The sequence below is a fragment of the Callithrix jacchus genome, chromosome 5 (assembly GCF_049354715.1).
Source record: "Callithrix jacchus isolate 240 chromosome 5, calJac240_pri, whole genome shotgun sequence".
Lineage (NCBI taxonomy): Eukaryota > Metazoa > Chordata > Mammalia > Primates > Cebidae > Callithrix > Callithrix jacchus.
Window position 1 is genome coordinate 64,793,813 of NC_133506.1, and position 18,758 is coordinate 64,812,570.

At 46.1% G+C, this 18,758-nt stretch overlaps 1 protein-coding gene and 1 pseudogene across 38 annotated transcripts in view; one reads left to right on the forward strand and one right to left on the reverse strand.

Moving 5' to 3' along the window:
* Window positions 1-2,839: 2,839 nt before the first annotated feature.
* The window catches only part of DHRS7B (dehydrogenase/reductase 7B), a 97,626-nt gene continuing 81,707 nt past the window's right edge, over window positions 2,840-18,758 (reverse strand). For 34 of the 38 annotated variants that reach the window (XM_008990947.5, XM_054255576.2, XM_078372371.1 and 31 more), the window contains 5 exons: window positions 18,563-18,672; window positions 11,995-12,211; window positions 11,391-11,483; window positions 6,927-7,079; window positions 2,840-4,266 (listed from right to left, as the gene is read on the reverse strand). In XM_008990947.5, coding sequence (XP_008989195.1) covers window positions 4,061-4,266; window positions 6,927-7,079; window positions 11,391-11,483; window positions 11,995-12,211; window positions 18,563-18,672 — 779 coding nt within the window. In that variant the 3' untranslated portion in view covers window positions 2,840-4,060. The remainder of the gene's footprint in view (window positions 4,267-6,926; window positions 7,080-11,390; window positions 11,484-11,994; window positions 12,212-18,562; window positions 18,673-18,758) is intronic. The other 4 variants (XM_078372381.1, XM_035299307.3, XM_078372379.1 and 1 more) reach the window with 1 other exon arrangement.
* LOC100399681 (dehydrogenase/reductase SDR family member 11 pseudogene) lies at window positions 15,702-16,829 on the forward strand (annotated as a pseudogene).

An 18,758-nucleotide genomic window follows, 5' to 3' on the forward strand; every position in this document is an offset into this window, starting at 1 on the left:
GCTCATGCCTGTAATCCCAGCATGTTGGGAGGCTGAGGCAGGAGGAGCATTAAATACTTGAGGTCCAGGAGTTCAAGACAAGTCTGGGCAACATAGCAAGACCCTATCTATAAAAAAAAAAAATACAAAAATTAGTCAGGTGGTATGCAAATGTCCCAGCTACTCGGGTCTGAGGTGGGACAATCGCTAAGCCTGGAAGGTTGAGGATGCATGCAGTGAGCTGTTATCACACCACTGCACTCCAGCTTAGGCAACAAAGTGCGATCCTGTCGACAAGTCTTTTTTGAGATGGACTCTGTCGCCCAGGCTGGAGTGCAATGGCACGATCTTGGCTCACTGCAGCCTCAGCCTCCCAGGTTCAAGTAATTCTCCTGCCTCAGCCTCCCAATTGGCTGGGATTACAGGTGCCCACCACCATGCCCAGCTAATTTTTTGTATTTTTAGTAGAGAGAGCGTTTTGCCGTGATGGCAGGCTGGTCTCAAACTCCTGGCCTCAGGTGATCTGCCTGCCTTGGCCTCCCAAAGTGCTGAGATTACAGATTACAGGTGTGAGCCACCATGCCCGGCCAAATCTTTGTTGTTTAAACAGCATTCAGTAACTGCCAATTGAGGGAATGCAAAGGCCAAGTTACCGGGGCCCTCCTGTGCAAAATCCACTTAAATGAGTTCTACACGGACCATTTTAGGGACTGTGTCACTAATCTAGCAAATCAGTTTCAGCTACCTATCTCCCATTTTCAGAGGAGAATGAAGAGCCGTTATGTAAAAGGACAGCTGATCAAACTGGATCCCGTTCCGGTCTGTCAGCTCGCTCCAAAGTTTTCACATCTGGTGCAGCAGCTGCTGGGCCCTGAGGGAAGGAAGGGAGACCTGCTGGGAGGTGGGCAGGCGCCCAGGGGCTGTACACTATTTTTTGGATTCACTAATCAGCTACGGCCCCTCTACACTGCATGGAGATGCTGCTGTTTGGAAAGCTAATTTGGTTTTATTTTTCCGTCTCTGGTTTGGGCATGATGTGAAAAACACCAAGGCGCTTGAAGAGCAAAGTGGAAAGTGCCTTTGAACTTCATCAGATATCTGAGGTAGAACCATTTAAAAACTGCTTTTTCAGACCTCCCCAGCAGAATTTAAGGATGAAAGAGAAGGGGGCAAAACCCCTCTAAAGACAGAAAAGAGAAACCGAACAGCAGCACCACTAACCCTGCTGGCAAACGTTCCTATTCAAACACTGGCTTGAAAATCGGAGAGCAATGAAGGTTGCTCGGGGCCACCAGCTGCACCCGGGCTTCTTTGGAACAATGCACATGGGGCTCACCCACAGGAAGCTGCTTCAGCTGCTAAGTTGGGACAATTCTAAAGGCTCGGTAAGTCCTACATTATCCAAACCCTTGCTGTCTCCAGGAAGGGACACAGAACTCCAGGGACCTGAGACGACGGTAGGAGCAGCATGGACATGAAAGACCACAGCTGCCAGCCCTTTTAGTCCTCAACCTCTGAGTGCAAGAAGAGCGTCTGTCTGGTGCTGGTGTAGGTCCCCTCTGGGACTTGCCAACTTCCTCAAGAACAGGGGGACTCAGACTCCGCCTATGGCCAACAGCTTTATTTAGCTAGGTTTTAGTAATTGTTCAGTTTGTGTTATAGTTTATATGGTAGAATATAAAGTTTGTCAAGGTAAGTTTTACTTACCTTGAAAAAAAAAGTGAGCTGAGGCTTTTAGAATGTTAAGTAAATAACCAGTAGTACTGAGATCTAGCACGTCAGTCTCCAGCTGCTAACCACTTTAATTTGGGAGGAAATAAACTTTAAAAATGAACCTGACCTACTCAGTAAGCCTCAACACGTATTTTTAATAAATTAGGTGGTAGCCGGGCATGGTGGCACACACTTGTAATCCTAGCTACTCGGGAGGTTGAGGCAGGAAAATCACTTGAAGGTGAATCACAGGAGATGGCGGTTGCAGTGAGCCGAGATTGAGCCACTGCACTCCAGCCTGGGTGACAAGAGCGAAACTCCATCTCAAAAAAGAAAGGTGGAAGCAGGTGTTTGTTCTGGCTGCAATCTAACCAATTACAACTCACAGGTGGTGTGTAGGTTAAGGAATCTTTAGTGCCAGCCCAAGCTCCATGCTTGCCAGCTGAGTCAGGTCACAATGGCCCCAAAACCAACCACCTCAAGAACATATTTGACGTTCCCATCTTCTGATGGAGTATACGGTTGCTAAACTTGCATTCCTTTGAGGGCAGTCTATCACATCAACCTCCAGTTGCTGACCAGGTTATATAATGGAGAGGAAAGGACAGCACCTGGACATCAGGTGCCTCTGAGTGTGGCAGCCAACGCATCCAAGATTTGTCCTCTTGTTTCCATCAGAGGGAGAGCGCCCTTCATGGCTGCCATTTCCTGGAAACTTGCTGTGCGCCTGGCACTTTGATTCAACCTCAGAATCGGGCTAAGCTTTAGAAAGGTGCTGCTGCTGTCTCAGTACCAGCTCTTGCCTGGGTTTACTGTCTCCTCTGTGAACACCAAGGAGATCCTTCTCTTCCATGTCAGGAGGGAGGCTGACAATTTACCTGGAAAATGAAGAACCACCCATCACTATGTCCACATTTTACCAAAGGCTCTGGGAACGTCCAGGAAATGTTATGAGCTGGGGCAGGTCACCAGATCTAGTCACCCATTTGTCCTCCTACTCCCAGGAAACCTGAAACCCTCTGGCACCCTAACCAAAGGCTGGCTATGGCCATTTTTATCATCTGTTTAGGGCAGCTGTTTAAAATCCAATCTCAACAAGGCCAGAATTGGGACATGGTGCAAAATGTCAATATTATATGCTAGGAGATTTGTATTCCAATACATTTTAATTTTCAGTTTCAGTAACAGGAAAAGTTTCTTCCTAAACATTAGAAATGAACTTGACCTACTCAGTGAGCCTCACCCCTGTATTTTTAATAAATCAGAAAGGCAGAAACAGGCATTCTTTCTGGCTATGATCCAGCTAGTTACAGCTAACAAATTGTTCACTTCCACCAGACCAGGGACTGCTGTAGAATCTGCACAGCTGGCCAGTTTGATGGTTTCATTTCTAGAGGATGCAGGGCCATGCAGGGTTCTCCTCTCACTTTTGGCTGCCTGGCATCCTACAGGGATGTGGTGAGAGGTAAGAGAGAAATGGAAATTCCTTTGTTTTTTTTTGAGACAGAGTCTTGCTCTGTCGCCAGGCACCAGGCTGGAGTGCAGTGGCACAATCGCGGCTCACTGCAATCTTTCCTCCTGGGTTCAAGCAATTATCTTGCCTCAGCCTCTCAAGTAGCTGGGATTACAGGTGCATGCCACCACGCCCAGCTAATTTTTGTATTTTTTGGTAGAGAGGGGTTTCACCATGTTGCTCAGGATGGTCTTGATCTCTTGACCTTGTGATCCGCCCGCCTCTGCCTCCCAAAGTGCTGGGATTACAGGCGTGAGCCACCGTACCCGGCCTAGAAATTGAAATTCCTATGAGGTGCTAAAGCCAGCAACCCTTGGGATATGCCAAATAAGCCATCACATACTGGTCTACTTTTTGTGTTGGCTATCACAGGGCCCTGGAAATGGGCATGACTACTGACTTCTTAAAACTACTGAGTTTTCCCGTGAGTGCTGAAGGTGGTCTTTCTGCCAAAACAATGAGGTTTACGTCAAATATGAAAACAGCTGGGTCAGGTGACATCACATCTTCTGATTCTAAGGTTGAAACAATTTCTAGGAGTTGGCAGGGCTGGAATTCACAGGACACAAGGTTCTAGTCCTTGAAGACTACAACTCTTACTGTTTGAGACATTTATTTCCTATTTGTAGCATTAAACCGCAGCTCCGTATTTATTCCTTAAGTGTCTCCCCTCGCCCTGGGAAGAAGCTTGTTTGGTTCTCCTCTGCCAGCAGATCTGCACAGGATGTGTTTCTTCAATCCTTCCCACTTGTGAGACAAATCTCCATTAAAGTCTTAACAAATGCAACTGTCCCTTGTAGAGAAACCGAGCCTAGGAGTGTGGCTTCTCTGCCCTGGCTCTGGCTGGTCAGAGCACTAGACGTTCTTGGATTTCCGCTCTTTTCTGGCCCTGGAGGCCATGAGGCTGAAGAAGAGCCCAGGAGCCAGAGTTCGAAGATAAATGGCCAAGGAAGGCAGCACATCAGCCAGGATCACATCTTTCTTCTTCTTCCCCACAGCAGCGAGAATGTCCTGGGCAACTTCCACAGGGCTTCGGCCCTGGGCTGTGGTCTTGTCCATAACTAAAATAAACAAAGCAAAAGAAAACACAGTAACTTGGAAGCAGAGGTCCCTCTTGAGGATCTGAGCTGATGTCAGCCGTCAGGTCAGCCTGCTGCCTTTCCCACCATGAAGCTTCCCAGAGCCAGGAAGCTGGTGGTGTGCCACCATCCCTAATGATTCCATGCTCTAAGGAAATGAGGAACCATTTTGTGGTTGGATATGGGTTAGTGGGGGAAGTGAGAGGTGAGCGGGATGTGGAAACAAGGTAGACTGATGACCCCAGTCAGGGCTTGGAACCAAAGAGAGTCTGTCTGCCTGGTGGTCCACAGCAAAGGCACAGGGTGAGCCGGGTGAGCCCCTCGCACCGCATCTGAAAAGCAGCCTCCTGACCTGGGAAGCGTGTACCTGTTAGAACAACCAAAGACTAAGGGATGCTGTGCCACCTCATTTGTCTTGGGTAGCTTGGCTTCAGGGTGTCCAGACAAGGTGGTTAGGGACTGTATGACCCACATATGCACGGCAAGCTCGCTAAGTCAAGAGCAGACAGATGCCCCTGTTCTCGATGTCAAGTATTAACTGGATGAGACACAGGAAGAAATCCTTAATTTGTTTTAGATGTTAGAAGGGACAGCTGGGAGAGATTAAGAGGAAGTGTTAGATTAACAGCAACTGATGTTCCTTCTACCCTAGTAATTTGACAATTTTGCCAGCAAAGTAGGACCAGCTGGCAGGCACACAGGAGAGACCATTACCACAGACCATGTAAAACCACTTTTTTTTTTTTTTGAGACAGGGTTTCCCTCTGTTGCCCAGGCTGGAGTGCAATGGCACAATCATGGCTCACTGCAGCCTCAACCTCCAGGGCTCAAGCCGTCCTCCTGCCTCAGCCTCCTGAATAGGTGGGACTATAAGTGGTGCCACCATGGTTGCTAATTTTCGTATTTTGTGTTGAGGCAAGGTCTTGCAATATTGCCCAGACTGGTCTCAAACTCCTAGGCTGAAGAGATCCCCCTGACTTCACCTCCCAAAGTTCTGCGATTACAGGTGTGAGCCACAGTGCCTAGCCATATGAAACCACTCTCAAGTTGTCCAGATTCCCTGAGCTACCTCACCAGTGTTCTCATTGTGTTTTTGTTAATGCAGGGAAACAGGAAGTTTTGCATTACAGCTTATTTTTAAGTGCCACAGAGATAATTTTTAAAGTGGTATCTTTTTTTTTGAGATGGAGTTTCGCTCTTATTACCCAGGCTGGAGTGCAATGGCACGATCTCGGCTCACCGCAACCCCCACCTCCTGAGCTCAGGCAATTCTCCTGCCTCAGCCTCCCGAGTAGTCGGGATTACAGGCATGCGCCACCATGCCCAGCTAATTTTTTGTATTTTTAGTAGAGACAGGGTTTCACCATGTTGACCAGGATGGTCTTGATCTCTTGACCTTGTGATCCACCCGCCTTGGCCTCCCAAAGTGCTGGGATTACAGGTGTGAGTCACCGTGCCCGGCTAAAGTGGTATCTTTTATGTATAAACAGGTATAAAGCTGTACCAGGCCCTATGCCTCTGTATAGTTTCTATTGCGGGGAAAACAAGACTTGCTGTGTGAGAGCGCAGCTGCTGCCAGGAAATGGGCATCTTGGATCAGGTCTGGCAGGGCTGGGTGCAGGAGCATAAGGCCCTGGGCAGACACCACAGCACAAACCCCAGGAGATCACATCAGGGAGGAGGACACAGCAGGACAGCACTGGAGGGTGATCAGGCCCTGTTCCAAGCATGGGGAGGCAGCACCAGCTTCAAGGGCTCCAGTGCTCACAGCACACTGGTCTCTGCTTGGCCTGAGCCTGCATGCTGGGGCCAGCTGCTCAGCCCACAAGTGGTGACTGCAGGTCAGCTCTGCACTGTCTCCAAATGACACAAGATGAAGGTGCTGAAACTGCCACCCTCAGCCTCATGCTGAAGACTGGCCCTGAATCAGTCATTTCTCAAGCTATGGGACAGAGGCAGACCATCAAACACCTTACACTTGCCATAAGGTCAATTCACTCAACCCTGATACCGATACTCCTTGGACCACGGGATCTGTGAGTGGGTTAGTTGGAAGTCTGGTGGCATTTCAGCGTGGCAAGTTCCTTTTAGCCCTTGAGTCCTGTCCACAGAGGTCCTGTTCTGAATGCTGCAATGGTTCACACTAAAGGTGGGCCATGGTGAGGTAAACGAAGATTATTCACTAGTCCATGTCAATAACCAACACCTCTGTCAAGCTTTTCCCCTTTAAAAGTTCTGTTCCAGATAAAAATGACCAAAGAATCATTGAGGTAAGAGCAGCATGTCTCACTGTGGCTGACCGACAGATTTTCTTTTTTTGAAACAAAGTCTTGTTCCATCACCCAGGCTGGAGTGCAGTGGCACAATCTCAGCTCACTGCAACCTCCGCCTTCTGGGTTCAAGTTATTTTCCTGTCTCAGCCTCCTGAATAGCTGGGATTACTGGCCTGCACCACCACGCCCAGGAAATTTTTGTATTTTTAGTAGAGACAGGGTTTCACTATGTTGGTCAGTCAGGTCTCGAACTCCTGACCTCATGATCTGCCCACCTCGGCCTCCCAAAGTACTGTGATTACAGGCATGAGCCACCGTGCCTGGCCAACTGACAGATTTTCATAAAAGAAAAGAGAAACCAGGCCTCACCTCCATACCTGGATCCATCCGCAGTGATGGCATTTATGGAGAGGTTGGTGTGGATGTAGCCAGGGCTGATGACAGTCACCTCAATTTCATACTGTTCCATCTCAGCACGCAGACAGTCAAAGAACGCCTGGGTTGCATGCTTGGAGGCTGCGTCTACACATGTGGATGGAGAGGCAGGTGAGGGAGTGGTGTCCAACTATTCACTACCATTCATGATCTCTATTTTTAAAACCTGGTTTTATTTGTGATCGGGTCTGGCTATGTTGCCTAGGCTGGACTCTAACTCCTGAGCTCAAGTGATCCTCCTGCCTCAGCTAGGACTACAGGCATGGCCCACTGAGCCAGGCTCTAAAACCTGGCTTTATAATTTAAGATTCTAGTATTATAACAATGTTCATTTCCTGACTTGGAGAAGTGTGCTGTGCCCTTGTTCTTAGGAAACACACTGAAATAGGAATAAATGAGCATTATGTCTCCAATTTCAAATGGTTCAGGAAAAAATTATACACTATATACACACATAGTTTTATATATATTATAAACTGTGTACATGCATATACACAGAGAGAATATGAAAATGGAAATTAGGTAAAAGGTTAATAGTTAGGGAATTTGCGTGAAGGTACATGGGAGTTATTTGTGCTGTTCCTGCAACTTTAAGTCTGAAGTTATTCCAAGTTAAAAGTTAAAAAAAAAATGAATGCCTACTGGGTAAAACATTCAAATCGTATATAGAAACATATAGTACAAAAAACAAAAGTCCTCCTGGCTTCCAAATTCAACTCCCAGAGATAATCAGTGCTAAGAGAGTATCCCAGGATTTTTGTTTAATTGTTTTTTTTGCCAGGCATGGTGGCTAATGCCTGTAATCCCAGCACTTTGGGAGGCCGAGACAGGCTGATCATGAGGTCAGGAGTTTGAGACCAACCTGACCAACATGGTGAAATCCCATCTCTACTAAAAACACAAAAATTTGATATTTAAAAAAAAAAAAAAAGCCAGGTGTGGTGATGTGCACCTGTAATCCCAGCTACTCAGGAGGCTGAGGCAGGAGAATTGTTTGAACCCAGGAGGCAGAGGTTGCAGTGAGCAGAGACCATGCCTTTGCACTCCAGCCCAGGTGACAGAGCAAGACTCTGTCTCAAAATAATAATAATACTTTTATTTTTTCAGAGAAGGCATCTTCTCTGTCACCCAGGCTGGAGTGGAGCTATGATCGTAGGATCATAGCTCGTTGCAGCCTTGACCTCCTGGCCTCAAGCAATCCTCTCACCTCACCCTCCCAAAGTGCTAGAATTACAGGAGCAAGCCACCATGCTCAGTGATTTTTTTTTTTTTTTTTTAAGACAATCTTGCTCCGTCACCTAGGCGATCTCGGCTCATTGCAATCTCTGCGTCCTGGGTTTAAGCAATTCTCTGTCTCAGCCTCCTGAGTAGCTGATATTACAGGTGCACATCACCACACCTGGCTTTTTTTTGTTTTTTTGATATTTTTATTAGAGACAGGGTTTCACCATCTTGGCCAGGCTGGTCTTGAACTCATGACCTCATGATCCACCTGCCTCGGCCTCCCAAAGTACTGGGATTACAGGTGTGAGCCACTGGGCCTGGCCAATTTATTTTTTTATATATCCTACATATATCCATGTGATTTTACCTTTATATAAACCACATATATGTGTATATACATGTGTGTGTATATATATATACACACACATTTTATAGAAACCATATATATGTATACATATATACATACATATGTATACATATATATGTGTATATATGCATATATATATATATATACACACATACAGAAATGAGCTCTTAGCTATTCTACTGTTCCTGCAAGTACCTTTCTTTACTTGGTGGCAGGTAGGACAGCTCCCATGCTAGCCCTGCAGACCTGCCATGTAGCTCTGGCTGCCTAGTCCTCCCCATGAGTTACCAGGTGACAGAAGGGGCCCCATCAGTAGGCCTTCATGGGTGTATAAAATCCAAGCCTGCCTTCTTATATATCTCATTTTGACAAATATACAGGCAGTGGCTTTTCACCTAGAAGAACTATAGAGCTTACTCCACCTGTGAGAAACAGAGTTGTGTCTGCTCTGGAGCAAGGGCTTCACAACCCAGTAAAAGGTGCTCTGAATGGGAACACAGTGACCCTATAATGACATTCCGGGAAACATACCGACATTTCCACAGTAAATCACAGTTTCCTCCAATTCAGATTTCTAAATGTTTTAGCCTTAGGAAAGAAGGGGCATCCGTCAGCTAAGGAAACAGGAAGGGAGAAAGCAAGGAAGTGTCACAGCAAGTCACAGGAGGCAGTTCAGCAGTGTCTCTGAGCTTGCTGCAGTGCCTTGCTGGGCCAGCTCCATTGGTTTGGGGCACAGTTGCTGGGGCTGGATGAGTTGGCTGTGGGTGGATGGAGAGGACTGCTCCTATCAGCCATGATTCCAAGAGCACAGCTCAGGCTCGGTGACAGAAAAGAGTGGGTTATCCTGTAAGTCCCCAAAATAGACTGCTACACTCCGACAGCTGGGTCTCCCTAGAGCTCTCAGACTGAGTTCTTAGCCAGGATGTGCTGACCTAACCAACCGCTCAGCCAAGCTGTGCTGACCTCGCCACTGTTCACATCACTCACCCTGCAAGTGTGAGGCCCAGTACTAAGCACACTGTATGGATGATGTGACGTGGTCTTCACTTTAGCAGTGTGAGAGAATGCTCTTCTCCCCATTTTGTAGGTGAGAAGGCTGCTACTTATCTGGGTTAACCAACTTGCCCAAGAGGCACTCCATATTTAGCCTGGTCATTATAAAGCTGAATATGGGAACCAACCACTGCATGCCTTACTGCAGTGAGCAGGCCGACTGGACAACAAAAATCAGTGGTATTATTATAAATCAAAGTAAAACTTGAAGATAACTTAGTATAAGGAACTTCAGCTAGGTACAGTGGCTCATGCCTGTAATCCCAACACTTTGGAAGGCTGAGGTGGGCGGATCACTTGAAGTCAGGAGTTTGAGACCAGCCTGGCCAACATGGTGAAACCCCATCTCTACTGAAAATACAGAAGTTAGCTGGGCGTCGTGGTGCGCATCTGTAATCCCAGCTACTCAGGAGGCCGAGGCAGGAGAATTGCTTGAACCCGGAACGCAGAGGTTGCAATGAGCCAAGATTGCAGCACTGCACTCCAGCCTGAGAGACAAGAGCAAAACTCTGTCTCAAAAAACAAAAGAAAACTCTTATGTCCTTTACGCTGATTTACCTATTATTAACATTTTAACTCATTTGCTTTGTAATTTCAGATTCCATATGTATTTTTCCTAAACCATTTGAGAAGCCTTAGATCGCTGTCCTTTCCAAAGTTGAAATAGAATATTAACAAACAGGGAAATAATGTATGTACAAGCATGTATGAGGATTGTAAATCTCACTAATATGTAAAGAAACAGGATCAGAATAGTTAAGTAATGTGTTGAAGAAAATACAACCAGAACCAAAAGGTAGAGCTTGGATTCAGATCTTCGAAGAAAGAATAAACTGTGTTACACTCCCAGTTCACACCTGGCCCTACTGTGTCAGGGAACTGGATGCTTGTGGCTGCCCTTGGAAAGTGCTACAGCAGCTCAGCTTTCCCTGCCTTTGCTGACCAGGCTGGGGCTGGGCCTAGCCCTTGGGTGGCGGCGAGGAGATGAGGTTGGTATAAGCAGTATTTCCTTTCAGGAGGTGATGCAAAGAAAGGACAGTACGTGAAATTACCTTAGTACGTGAAATTACCTTAAGACTCTTTTTATGGAAACCTTCTGAGTGCCCAGAGATAAAAATATTTGAGAATGTTCTACACAGCACCACTGCTAATGGTCAAAGACTGAGGGGAAAAAAATGCTCAAGTGTCTAGAAAAATGGCCAAATCAATTATGTCACACTCATTCAATGAATTACTAAAAGGATGAGGTAAATCCCTAATATGCTGATGCAGAAAAATTCAGTTAAGTGGAACTGACAAGCCACAAAACAATATGAATAATGCCATCCCATTTTTGTTTATTTGAATCATATGTAGAAAAAAATGTGGAGGCTTATGTCCCAAAGTGATGGCATGATTATATCTGTGGGACAATCATAACAATAAGAGTGGCTAGCCCATGCCTAGTGCTTAGTGCCTGGGGCAGCTCCACACACTGCACTCACAGCAATCCTCTGGGCTGAGGCTGAGGCTGTCTCCATTTACACTTGAGGGCAGGGCACTGAGAAGTAGAGACACTTGCCCAAGGTCACAGAGGGGACAGAAAATGGAGCCGGGATTTGAACCCAGGCATGTGGCTCTGGAGAACACATTCTGAAGTGCCTTTGCACTCTGGATAGTTTATTTCTACAATGTCTAAATTCTGAATAGTAAATGTATTATTTTTATAATCAGGAGAAAACAATAAAGCATTTGTGGGAGAGAGAAGTACTCACATGCTGATCGAAAAGGAATGCTGATCTTGCCCTGGATGCTGCTGATGGCGACAATGTGGCCTTGCCTCCTCTTGATCATGGATGGCAGGAGTGCTGAGGACAGAGGTAGGGGCTTAGACAAGTACCCTACTTCCAGTCGTTAGTCAGAGTGATGGAGAATGGTGAAAACCCCTTAGGGTGGAGGACTGTCTGGGAACTCCCATCCTCCTATGCCCCATAGAGTGCCAGCAGGCCAGCAGGAGGGAGGAGAGAGGCAAGGAAACAAGGACGGAGGTTACTGCAGATGGGTAGCACAGTTCCCTTTTCCTGCTGGAGCCTTTTCCCTGCATTGAAATCCATGGTGGGACATAAAAATTTCCCACCTTGTAGGGCTTTGCAGGCACCATGAAAAAGACATGTAGGTAAGGCTGCACCAATGAGGCTGTCACAAAGGAGAACATCTTAACTGGAAACTATAAAGCAGATACCAAAACTGTAACAATAACACCCACTCCAGGGCAATAGAGAGGATGGAGACAGGGAACGTTTTGCTGAAAAGGATCCAAGTGAAGTAAAAAGAATGGCAACATATCACTTGTGACTGCTGGTTTCTCAAAACTGTTACCTTTCGTTAGAGCAACTGGGCCAAAGTAGTTTGTCTCCATGATCCTCTTGTCCACATCCACTGTGGTGTCCATGACGGTACCACGGTAGCTGATCCCAGCATTGTTGACAAGTATGTCCACAAAGCCAAAGCACTGCAGGATCTCGGCTGCTGCTGCAACTATGGCCCCAGGGTCTGTGAGGTCGAAGGTCACCATATAAGGCTTGTGTGTCTGCACCTGGTCAAATACAACAGACACCAAATTCACTTTCTGAGTGACAGGCCACCTGAGCTATGTACAGATGTATGTAGCTACAGATCACTAAGGCTCAAAACAGTAATGAACTTTATCCTTTAAGGAACCAGAAAAAGAACAGCAAACTAAACCCAAAACCAGCAGACGAAGGAAATACTATAATAAAGATTAGAGCAGAGATAAACAAACAATATGGAAAAACAACAAAAATCAATGAAACCAAAAGCTAGTTCTCTGAAAAGATCAACAAAATTGAGAAACCATTAACTAGACTGACAAGGAAAAAACAGAGAAGACACAAATGACCAAAATCACAAATGAAGGTGGGACCACTGACTTTATGGAAATGACAAGAGATATTGTAAGAGATTATAAAAAATGAGTATAAAAGAATACTATGAACATTATTTGCCAACAAGTTAGAAAAACTGAAATAAATGGATAAATTCCTTGAGAAACACAAATTACCTGAATTGACTCAAGAAGAAATATAAAAATCTCAGGAGACTTACACAACAGATAAAGAGATTGGATCAGTAATCAAAAACCTTCAAAGAAAAGTCCTGGACTGGATGGCTTCACTGGTGAATTCTGCCAAACATTTAAAGGAGAATTAACACCAGTCCTTCTCGTGCTCTTCTAGAAAACAAGGAGAAAACACTTCCTAATTCACTCTGAGGCCAGCATTACTTTGATACTAAAGCCAGATTAAAGATATCACAAGAAAATTATAGAGTAATATCTCTCATGAATAGAGATGCAAAAATCTTCAACAAAATACCAGTAAATTGAATTTAACAGCATATTAAAAAATTATTCGGCCAGGCGCGGTGGCTCACACCTATAATCCCAGCACTTTGGGAGGCCGAGGAGGGTGGATCACGAGGTCAAGAGATCGAGACCATCCTGGTCAACATGGTGAAACCCCGTCTCTACTAAAAATACAAAAATTAGCTGGGCATGGTGGTGCATGCCTGTAATCCCAGCTCCTCAGGAGGCTGAGGCAAGAGAATTGCTTGAACCCAGGAGGCAGAGGTTGTGGTGAGCCGAGATCGCGCCATTGCACTCCAGCCTGGGTAACAAGAGTGAAACTCCATCTCAAAAAAAAAAAAAAATTATTCACCATGACCAAGTGGGATTTATCCTAGGAATGCAAGCAAGGTTGGATCAACATAGGAAAATCAGTCATAGCCAGGTGCAGGTTCATGCCTGTAATCCCCAGCACTTGGGGAGGCTGAGGTGGGAGGCTTGCTTGAGCCCAGGAGTTCGAGGCCAGCCTGGGCAACATAGCAAGACCCTGTCTCTTTAAAAAATAAATTAAAAAAAAAAAAAAAGAAAATTGATCATTATAAAACACCACATTAATAGAATGAAGAAAAAACCCCACTCGATCATCTCAAGTAATGCAGAAAAGAGATCTGACAAAATCAAACACCCTTTCAAGGTAAACACACTCAATAAACTAGGAATAGACCAAAAATTCCTCAACACAGCAAAGGATGTTTATGAAAAACCCACAGATAACATACTCAGTGGAAAAAGATGGAAAGCCTTCCTCTAAGATCAGGAACAATACAAGGATGCCCGCATTCACAATGGCTACTCAACATTATACTGGAAGTGCTAACCAGAACAATTAGACAAGAAAAAAAAAAGACCCAATTTGGAAAGGAAAAAGTAAAACTATCTCTGTTTGCAGATAGTATGATTCTGTATATACAAAATTCCAACAAATCCACAAAAATTAATAAAAGTTAATTTACAAATTGAGCAAAGTGGCAGGGTACAAGAACAACATCCAAAAATAAGCAGTGCTTCCATACACAAACAATAATAATCTGAAAAGGAAATCAGGAAAGCAATTCCATTTAAAATAGCAGTTAAAAAAATTAAATACGCTAAGGTTTGAATGTGTCCCAAAACCCATGTGTTAGAAACTGAATCCCCAATGCAACAGTATTGAGAGGTGGGAACTTCGTGAATGGATTAATCTGTCATTGTGGGAGTGGCTCCCTTATCAAAGGATAAAATTCAGCCCCTTTCTCTCTCTCTCATCCATGTGATGCCTTCCTACATGTTATGACGTGGTAAGAAGGCCCCTGCCAGACACCAGACCCTCACCAGATGCTGGCCCCTCAAACTTGGATTCTCAGCCTCCAGACTTTGATAAATAGATCTCTTTAATAATTACTCAGTCCTGGCACTCTGGGAGGCCAAGGTGGATAAATCCGTTGAGGCCTGGAGTTTGAGACCAGCCTGGGAAACATAACAAGACCCTGTCCCTAGAAAAAAATTAAAAAATTAACCCAGCACAGTGGTGTGTGCCTGTAGTCACAGCTACTCAGGAGGCTGAGGCAGAAGACTGTTTGAGCCTGGGATTTTCAGGCTGCATCGAGCCAGGATCACACTACTGCACTCTAGCCTAGGTGACAGAGCAAGACTATGTCTCTAAAAAATAATTAATAATAATAAAATAAAAATAAAAATTACCCAGTCTCTTATATTCTGTTACAGCAGCAAAAAAGAGACCAAGACAAATACTTGGCAATAAACCTAAGGAGGAGAAAGACTGTATACTAAAGACTATAAACAATGCTGACAGAAATTAAAGAAGATATAAGTTCATGGAAAGACATCTGCATTAATGGAATGAAGACTGTTAATATGACAGTACTACCCAAAGTGATCAACAGATTTGATGTTATTCCTATCAAAATCCCACTGGCAGTTTTTGCAGAAATAGAAAAAATAATCCTAAAATTCATATGGGAATACAGTAGGCCCTGAATAGCCAAAATACTCCAGAAAAAGGATAGTTGGAGGACCTCAGAACTTATACAAATCTATAGCAATTAAAACAGTATGGGTCCTTCTCCTCCACCCCCCGCCCCCAAGCCCTGCTTCCTGCCCTCATGCTCCACCCCTCCCACTAAGGGGGAGAAAAACCAGTAGGACAGACATATAAACCAACTGAATAGAACAAAGAACTCAGAAATACACACTTCAAATATGTAATCAATTGATTTTTGTAAGGATGCCCATTCAATGAGGAAAGGACAGTCTTCAAGAAGTGGTGCTGGGAAAAGTAGATAACCACATGCAAAAGGATGAAATTGGACTCTTAGCTAATAACATATACAAAAATTACCTCAAGTGAATCATCACCTAAAATGTGACATTTAAAACTATAAAACTTATAGAAGAAAACACCGGAGGAAATTTTCATGACGTTGGACTTGGCAACAACCTCATGGATATAACAACAAAAGCAAAGGCAAACAAAAGAAAAAAAGTGCAAATTCATCAAAATTAAAGGTCTGTGCACCAGAGTACTAAGAAAATGAAATGATACTGAATGGGAGAAAATATTGGCAAATCACATATCTTGTAAGGGATTAATATCCAGAATACCCGACTGAATGCGGCGGGTCGCAGAGGGCCTGAGGATGGAGTCACAGCCGGAGGCAGGCCAGGACGCTGGTGGTTCGCGCCGCGGGTCGAACGCGATCAGGTCGGCTGCGGTGGCGGGAAAGCGGCCGGGCGTCAGTTCCTCGACCCTGGTGCCGGGCTCACCCAGCTAGGTGAGTGGGCGGCGCGGGCCCATGGCTGGACCTGGCATGGAGCGGTAGCGCGACCGGCTGGCGCTGGTGACAGGAGCCTCAGTGGGCATTGGTGCGGCCGTGGCCCGGGCCCTGGTCCAGCAGGGACTGAAGGTGGTGGGCTGCACCGCACCGTGGGCCACATCGAGGAGCTGGCTGCTGAATATGAGTGCAGGCTACTCCGGGACTTTGATCCCCTACAGATGTGACCTGTCAAATGAGGAGGCTATCCTCTCCATGTTCTCGGCTATCCATTCTCAGCACAGTGGCGTAGACATCTGCATCAACAATGCCGGCTTGGGCCGGCCTGACTCCCTGCTCTCAGGCAGCACCAGTGGTTGGAAGGAGATGCTCAATGTGAACGTGTTGGCCCTCAGCATCTGCACACGGGAAGCCTACCAGTCCATGAAGGAGCGGAATGTGGACGATGGGCACATCATTAACATCAATAGCATGTCTGGCCACCAAGTGGTCCCCCCAGTCTGTGAACCTCTTCTATAGTGCCACCAGGTATGCCGTCACTGAGCTGACAGAGGGACGGAGACAAGAGCTTCGGGAGGCCCAGACCCACATCCGAGCCACGTGCCTCTCTCCGGGTGTTGTGGAAACCCAATTTGCCTTCAGACTCCACGACAAGGACCCTGAGAAGGCAGCTGCCACCTATGAGCACATGAAATGTCTCCAACCGGAGGATGTGACCAAGGCTGTTATCTACGTCCTCAGCACCGCCCCCCAACATGTCCAGATCGGAGATATCCAGATGAGGCCCACGGAGCAGGTGACCTAGTGACTATGGGAGCTCTTCCTTCCTTCCCCACCCCTCACGGCTTGCCTCCTGCCTCTGGATTTTAGGTGTTGATTCCTGATCACTGGATACCACTTGCTGTCCAAACCCTGGCCAGGGGTTAGAAAATTTGTCTGAGATTTTTATATCCACTTGTCAAATTGCTTCCATTGTAAATGTGAAAAACGGGCTGGGGAAAAAAGGTGGTGTCCTTAATTGATTTACTTGTTAACTTGTTCTTGGTCCCCCTGGGATCCTTGGCCTTTTTCTGCACTCAGTCTCTTCCCTTTGACCTGGGAAATGGGTTGTGGCCAAAATCCCCCCCATCTTACACCTCAAACTCTGTGGCTCAGGGCTAGGGTGGCAGAGGGAGGCCCTCACTTTATATCTGCGTGGTTATGCAGGGTTCCAGACTTCCCCCTCTGCCTGCTCCACTGCCTCCTCTCCCCCTTCTCAGCTCTCCAGGCCAATCTTGGCTTCTTGTCCCCTTGTGGGGTCATCCCTCCACTCTGACTATGGCAGCAGAACACCAGGGCCTGGCCCAGTGAATTTCATGATGATCATTAAAAAAGAAAAATCACACCAAAAAATAATAATAATAATATCCAGAATACATAAAGAACTCCTAAACTCAACAACAACAAATAACAACCTGATTTTAAAAGCAGGCAAAGGACCTGAATAGACATTTCTGTGTTTTGAGACAGATTCTCGCTCTGTCCCCCAGGCTGGAGTGGGATTGGGCCAATCTCGGCTCACTGTACCCTCCACATCCAGGGTTCAAGCGATTCTGCTACCTCAGCCTTCTGAGTAGCTGGGACTACAGGCGTGCACCACCACACCTAGCTAACTTTTGTATTTTTTGGTAGAGGCGGAGTTTTGTCATGTTGGCCAGGCTGGTCTCGAACTCCTGGAAGTGATCCACTTGCTTTGGCCTCCCAAGTGCTACAATTACAGGCGTGAGCCACTGTGCCCAGCCCTGAATAGATACTTCTTCAAAGATCTATAAATGATCAATAAGCACATGAAAAGATGCTCAACATCATTTTTAATTACAGAAATACAAATCAAAACCACAGTGAGGAAGCTGAGGTCGCAGGATCACTTGAGGCCACAAGTGTAAGGCCAATCTGGGCAACATAGTGAGACCCTGTCTCTATATAAAATTAAAAAAAAAAAAATTTAGCTGGGTGTGGTGGCACACACCTATAGTCCTAGCTACTCAAGAGGCTGACGTGGGATGATCACTTGAGCCCAGGAGTTCAAGGCTACAGTGCGCTATCACTGTGTCATTGCACTCTAGCCTGGGTGACAGAGCAAGACTCTAAGAAAAGAAAACAAGGCCTGGTGTGGTGGCTCACGCCTGTAATCCCAGCACTTTAGGAGGCCAAGGTGGGCAGATCACCTGAGGTCAGGAGTTCAAGACCAGCTTGGCCAACATGGTGAAACCCCGTCTCTACAAAAATACAAAAATTAGCCAGGCATGGTGGTGGCATGTGACTGTAATCCCAGCTACTTAGGAGGCTGAGGCAAAAGAATTGCTTGAACCCGGGAGGTGGAGGTTGCAGTGAGCCAAGATCGTGCCATTGTACTCCAGCCTGGGTGATGAGGGAGATTCCATTAAAAAAAAAAAAACAACTTTTAAAGTCATCACCAACCCCCATTCCCACCCAAGGAGTAGAGCTTAGCCAGGTAAAAGGAAAGAGAGAACGAGAGAACCTTCTAAACTCACAGTGCTAGCCAGCAGGGGCACTGGGATGTAAACCACTGGACAGTTCTCCCTCCCCATGCAGGGGCCCAATTTGCTATGGAGACTTGCTGCATTCCCTGGGACAGTGTGACACATGGATGTCCTGTAGCTCAGCAGTCCAGGAGTGGGCTACCACCTCCTCAGTGCCTACAGAAGATGGCCTGCACTCCTTCCCCATGGAAAGCACACCCCTGGCTCACCTTGGTGGCATGAGAAGCGGTGAGTTCTCTGATGAGCTCTTCCAGGGCCTCACGATTCCGGCCACAGAGCACCAGCTTAGCACCCGCAGCATAGAAGACCTTTGCACATTCTAAGGGAAGAGAAAAGAGCCTTCACAGCCATTCTTCCCCAGTGCCGTTCAGTTCAAATTCACCCAGTGTTGCTGTTTGCTGTTTC